Source organism: Oryx dammah, unplaced genomic scaffold (genome assembly GCF_014754425.2).
Source record: "Oryx dammah isolate SB20612 unplaced genomic scaffold, SCBI_Odam_1.1 HiC_scaffold_5, whole genome shotgun sequence".
Lineage (NCBI taxonomy): Eukaryota > Metazoa > Chordata > Mammalia > Artiodactyla > Bovidae > Oryx > Oryx dammah.
This window is the reverse complement of record NW_024070189.1, coordinates 15,777,428-15,783,427: the sequence shown is the minus strand read 5'-3', so window position 1 is coordinate 15,783,427 and position 6,000 is coordinate 15,777,428. Positions and strand designations below refer to the sequence as shown.

Here is a 6,000-nt window from a genome sequence, read left to right as displayed (position 1 = left end):
CACATCTCAAGATTATTTCTTTATGCCTACATTTAAAGTAATAATCAGATCTTCCCTGGTGGCTCAAGTGGTAAAGAGGCCACCTGCCAATGCAGGAGACATGGGTTCAATCACTGATCCAGGAAGATCCCACATGGCCTGGAGCAACTAAGCCCATGGGCCACAGTTACTGAGTCCACATGCTGCAATGACTGAAGGCCATGCCCCCAGAGCCCGTGCTCTGCAAGGGAAGCCACTTCAATGAGAGAGGAGCCCCAGCTTGCTGCAGCTAGAGAAAAGCCCACACAGCAATGAAGACCCAGGATGGTCAAAAATAAATGAGTAAATAAAATTATATTTAAAAATTTGTCTTCCATCTGCTTCCCTGATAGCTCAGTTGCTAAAGAATCCCCCTGCAATGCAGGAGACCCCGGTTTGATTCCTGGGTCAGGAAGATCCCCTGGAGAAGGGATAGGCTACCCACTGCAGTATTCTTGGGCTTCCCTGGTGGCTCAGACAGTAAAGATTCTGCCTGCAATGTGGGAGACCCGGGTTCAGTCCCTGGGTTGGGATGATCCCCGGGGAAGGGAAAGGCTACCCACTCCAGTATTCTGGCCTGGAGAATTCCATGGACTGTATATTCCATGGGGTCGCAAAGAGTCAGACACGACGGAGAGACTTTCACTTATGCATATTAAAAAATAATACCAGAACATAATGTCATTTTTAAGTTTTTAAGGTGAAAATGGAACATCACTGGCTTCTTTGCTTCGGGCTATATTCTTGGTAGCCCTAGATAAGGAGGCATTTTTGAAGATCACTGACTTCCGAGAAGGATTTTCCTACACATTTGGGCAAGGAGGAATTCAATGGTACATATATTTTATGTGCACTACTCTATTAAAAGACAAGCAGCAATTTAGAGAACAGACGAGTTAGACTCTCATTTGGGGCCCATTTTTTTAGCAAATCCTATGGATTTGCTGAATTTTAAAGAGAGAAAGAATTGTAAGAAGTTGTTTAACAAGGTCAAATCCAGTCTTCCTCTCACACAGCCTCTCATTTCTTGGATAATTGCCACCTTGAGAAATAATCACTAATAGCTGCCTTTTAGTGGGGCCCCAGCCTGGCACTCGGCTGAGTACTTCAAGTGTATCACTGCACTGAATCCTCTCAGCCACCTATGAAATCAATATTATTAGCTACCCTTACAGATGAGAAAACTAAGGCCTGAAGAAGGGAGGTAATTTTGCCCAAAGTAAATAGCCGGTAGATTGAGAAGTCAGGGTTCTAACCTTTAACACGATAACCACCTGCTCTGTCACTGGTGTCACTGGTCTCACTTGGCACTCTATAAAAATGATAAGTGGCATCACCAGCACTTTAGACTGCTTGCACACCGTGAAATATTATATCTCTAAGCTTTAAGGACTTACCACTAGAACATACACTAGTGAAGCCAAAATCATGCATGTTTTTATCTATGGGATCAAAATTTGTCACTGAGTATTCTGAACGTCACGCATGCCCACAGAGCAAGGCAAACCAGCACCATCATGTGAAAAGTGACTCAGCCAGTAACATCACTTCTGTATATGAGGGCCAAGTGGTATTAGCAAAATATGCAGATTCTAATTTTAAAAGTCAGGAAAATATCTCAGAGCTAAAACAATCCACATCTTTTTGAACCAAGCCAAACAACCAAACAAAGCCTGTCTACCCACCCACCTGTCACTGCAGCATTCTTTGTAATACTCCACCTAGTGGCCTGGAGGAGTTCAGCTCAGTTCAGTTCAGTCACTCAGTCATGACCGACTCTTTGCGACCCCATGGACTGCAGCACGCCAGGCTTCCCTGTTCATCACCAACTCCTGGAGTTTACTCAAACTCATGTCCATCGAGTCCGTGATGCCATTCAGCCATCTCATCCTCTGTCGTCCCCTTCTCCTCCTGCCCCCAATCCCTCCCAGCATCAGAGTCTTTTCCAGTGAGTCAACTCTTCGCATGAGGTGGCCAAAGTGTTGGAGTTTCAGCTTTAGCATCATTCCTTCCAAAGAAATCCCAGGGTTGATTTCCTACAGAATGGACTGGTTGGATCTCCTTGCAGTCCAAGGGACTCTCAAGAGTCTTCTCCAACACCACTGTTCAAAAGCATCAATTCTTTGGTGCTCAGCTTCCATTATAGTCCAACTTTCACATCTATACACGACTAGTGGAAAAACCATAGCTTTGACTAGACGGACCTTTGTTGGCAAAGTAATGTCTCTGCTTTTTAATATGCTTTCTAGGGTGGTCATAGCTTTTCTTCCAAGGAGCAAGCATCTTTTAATTTCATGGTTGCAGTCACCATCTGCAGTGACTTTGGAGCCCAAGAAGAGTTAGCTGCCTTAACTAGCATACTCGGGGGAAAAGAATCCAGAGTAGGGCAGCATCTCATTTCTTTGTTTAATCTGATAGAAACTGGTCTCTTCTCAAACTCTGAAGGGGAAATGAGCAGAAGGGTGTGAAATATTGGTCTAAAAATAACCACTTCCCACCCATTGAGACAAAGAGGTGGGGAGGATCTAGCGATTTTTACTACAATGAGCATTAAGGAAAACACTTGAAGCCCCTAAACCTAGGACCTAAAGTGTGAGGACCCCCAACCCCATCGACATCACAGTTCCTTCCTGCAGTCACAATGCCGCTGGGCCACCCAGGAAGATGCCCCAGAAACATGAAGACTTTGGTCAGGATGCAATCAAATTTCCTTAGTACTTTGGCTTTCAGAGAGAGAAAATAAAAACCTCTGTTCCCTTTCCAAAAAAATGAAGTCAGGAAATCAAGCGTCATGAGTTCAGGTATTTATCTCATGGATTACTCGAGGACTCTACATGTCTCATTTGGCTAGCTTACTTATATTTCTTTTTACACACAAACAAGGTAATAAATCCTGAAGTAGGTACTCAGAAGGCTTCGGCACAATGGGGTGAGGAATCATTGCCTATTATCAGTCTGACCTAGATGAATGCCTCTTAGCAGTTTCCTGACTGTATCCAAGTATCGGCAGTATCCGAGGTGATAAGCTGTTCTGTAGGTGTGATGCGGACCTGGGGGAGAACTGGAGAGGAGGGGAAGGAGGGAAAGACATGTGAAACAATGGGAAGCCTCCCTTTAATTTCACTGTATGTTCAGAAACTGCCCTCAATTAAAAAATAAACAGTTGCCACCACTGCAAAAACTTCATTTGCAGTAGTTCCTGAACTGATTCAGCATTCTGGTTGCCTAGAGACGGATGTAAACAAAAGTGCCTCCCCGACTGCCGCTGCCAAGGAACAGCCAGAAGAACCTGATGGCCCCCCTCCTGGCTCAGCCAGTGAGCAAGAAAAGAAAGCAAGTACTCTTAGATATTCATATTAAAAATAGGATATTTTGTTCAGCTTCTTTAAAGCTTAATGTTGCTTAGAGAGATCTCAGGAGTCCAGGAAGAGTTGCTTTCCTTTTCACTCTCTTACCTTTCCTGTTTGTTCTGCTTTGAAAAAATGACTGAGGCCAGCACAAGCTGCAAAGAAAAATGATCTCGATTTGTCGGTTCATTCACTGGACTGACTTTTAATATGGGGAGCTAGAAATTTGATCATTATTTATTTTTGTGAAGATTTAAAAGGAACTCAAAGTGTGGGTGTTATCTCTAACAAAAAAGAAAATAACTAAATAAAATTTTTATTGTTATGTACTTGTCATATCTTCCCCATTAATTTAAAAAAAAAACACTCTAATAAGCTGCGTTTTCAGACTTTGCTTTATAATTCTGACTAGCGGACACAGCCTCTTGTGATGCGAAGAGGACTGGAAAGCTAGCACAATGTCAAGCAATGACCTTTGGTATCTACTGGCTGTACCGCATATTGGCTGCATGACTCAATTACTTAAAAACTCTCTGCCTCCTCTTATGCGAAATGGGCTGATTACGCCTATCCTAAGATGTGGAGCTTGAATGAGCCTCTAAGGCAAAGGCAGGTAGGAAGGACTCAGCTTGACCATTATCACCGCCTGCATGATGCTGAGTAAGTTCCTTGCTTCTCTGATCCTCGGATTTCTCACCTATAAAAATAATCATCTTAAATTCTTTCTCTAATAAAGAAGGATTTCAGTTACTTAAGGTAACTATTGTCATCCGTAAGTTAATGATTCTCACTTTACAGAGCTGTTTCAAAAATGAAATTACATCAAATATGTGAACATATTTTATAGTCCATTCTATATTATAAAGCATTATTACTAAACAAATGAAAACTAATACTTCTAAATGTCCTGCGATAATCACAGTTATTTATGAGGCAATTTTGATATAATTATGCTTAGTTTGTAGGAATAGCTGACTCCTATATTCAATTCAATCCAGTGGGATAGCTGACTTCTATATTCAATTAGCAAAAATATAAAAACTTAGTCTTAAATACCTAAAAAAGTACACAAAGAGTAAATAGGTTATGCCCCAATGTTAACAGCTTTTGCTCTAGGATTGTTGTTTTTTTCTGTATCTTTTACTTTTTCTATATTTTTCCAAATTTCCCTCAATTGTCAAGTTTAACATTTATTACTTTAAAAGTATGTGACTTGCAGATATGCTTTTAAGAGAATGCTACTTATTGTCTTCCAAAGCAAAACTTAAAAATGAGCAAAATAAAACTGATTTAAAAAATAAATAGATAAAACAGATATATATCCAACTGCTTTACTTCAAAAGAAGAAAGGAAGACAATAGCCCAGTTAGTCATTGTCCTTGGACACAATGTGCATCGCACTCTTTCTTTCCACACGTGCTCACAAAAGACTAGGAGGTGCCGAACATACAAGGCCAGGGACCAGCTCACAGACAAGCTCCCACAGGCTGGGCTGCAGCCGTGGAGGGGTGAGAAGGAAAGAGCTGGCATTAAGCAGGTGGGGAGCCCATGGCACAGCCCTGTTCCAGCCGAAATCCAGAGTAAAAACAAACCAGGGCAGAAGACCAATCCCATTCTCCAAGGAGCTGGGATGGTTTCCATACCACAGACATCTGTGTGCTCAGGGCATTAGTATAATAAACCCATTCTCTAGCAAAGACCTGGCTTAGGAGCTCCAGACTCATGGTGAACTCCACTCAACGTTGGGCAGAGAGGGTCTGAAGCACAATTAAACGGCTCACTGACTCCATCTGCATAGCCTCAAGCTTTTCCTGGTTCCTTCCACTGAGTGGGCTGGCCAGGAGAGCCTGTTGTCAGGTGTTGTTCTATATTAGCCTCCTTGAAAACAAACATACCTTTTTTTTTTTTTTTAAAGTTTTATTGGAGGAGAGCGGTTTTCAAATAAGTTTCTTTAGCCCTAAATTAAGAAATAAGATGTGGTCATTCTTAAGGCATTTGCAAAAAGAATGATTTCTGTTGTGGGTTTTAACATACTCTGCTCACCATTCCAGTCATTAATAACATAAACCAAGAAAAAATACCCTAGGAACATATTTAAGTTTTTAACTGGAATACAACTCATACTCTCCAGATTGAATCCAGTTCAGTGACAGGCTATTAAAATGAAGGTAAATTCATTTTTTCTTTTAATTAAAAAAAAAATAAAAGAACACTAATATTTAAAACATTTTCAATATAAGCAAAATAGTAAGTACATTTGGTAACCTCTTTCCACCTAGAAATGCTACAAAATTAAATGAATTTTCATGCAATAAAACTTTCTAGTATCATTTTATTGAATTAGTAGTGTCCATACAGCCAATTATGTTTAACATTAGAAATTATGTACATATCTGTGCTCTATACTTTTATTTCTCATTGACTATAAGACTGACAAACAGATTTCTTAGAAAACAGAATTATTTGAATAGACGCAAAACCAATTCAATATTGTAAAGTAATTAACCTCCAATTAAAATAAATACATTTACATTAAAAAATCAAAAAAAAAATGAATAGACAAGTTTTCTAGATTTTGGCTTTGTCTTTTAAAATTAGCTGATTCCCATTGGAATTTACCATGTCAGGAATAATT

The 6,000-nt window shown here is 40.3% G+C and overlaps 1 protein-coding gene across 1 annotated transcript in view; it reads left to right on the top strand.

Moving 5' to 3' along the window:
• The first annotated feature begins 2,809 nt into the window (after positions 1-2,809).
• Positions 2,810-6,000, top strand: part of FAM81B (family with sequence similarity 81 member B) — a 51,408-nt gene continuing 48,217 nt past the window's right edge. Inside the window, exons 1-2 of the mRNA XM_040239665.1 lie at positions 2,810-2,819; positions 3,212-3,351. Coding sequence (XP_040095599.1) covers positions 2,810-2,819; positions 3,212-3,351 — 150 coding nt within the window. The remainder of the gene's footprint in view (positions 2,820-3,211; positions 3,352-6,000) is intronic.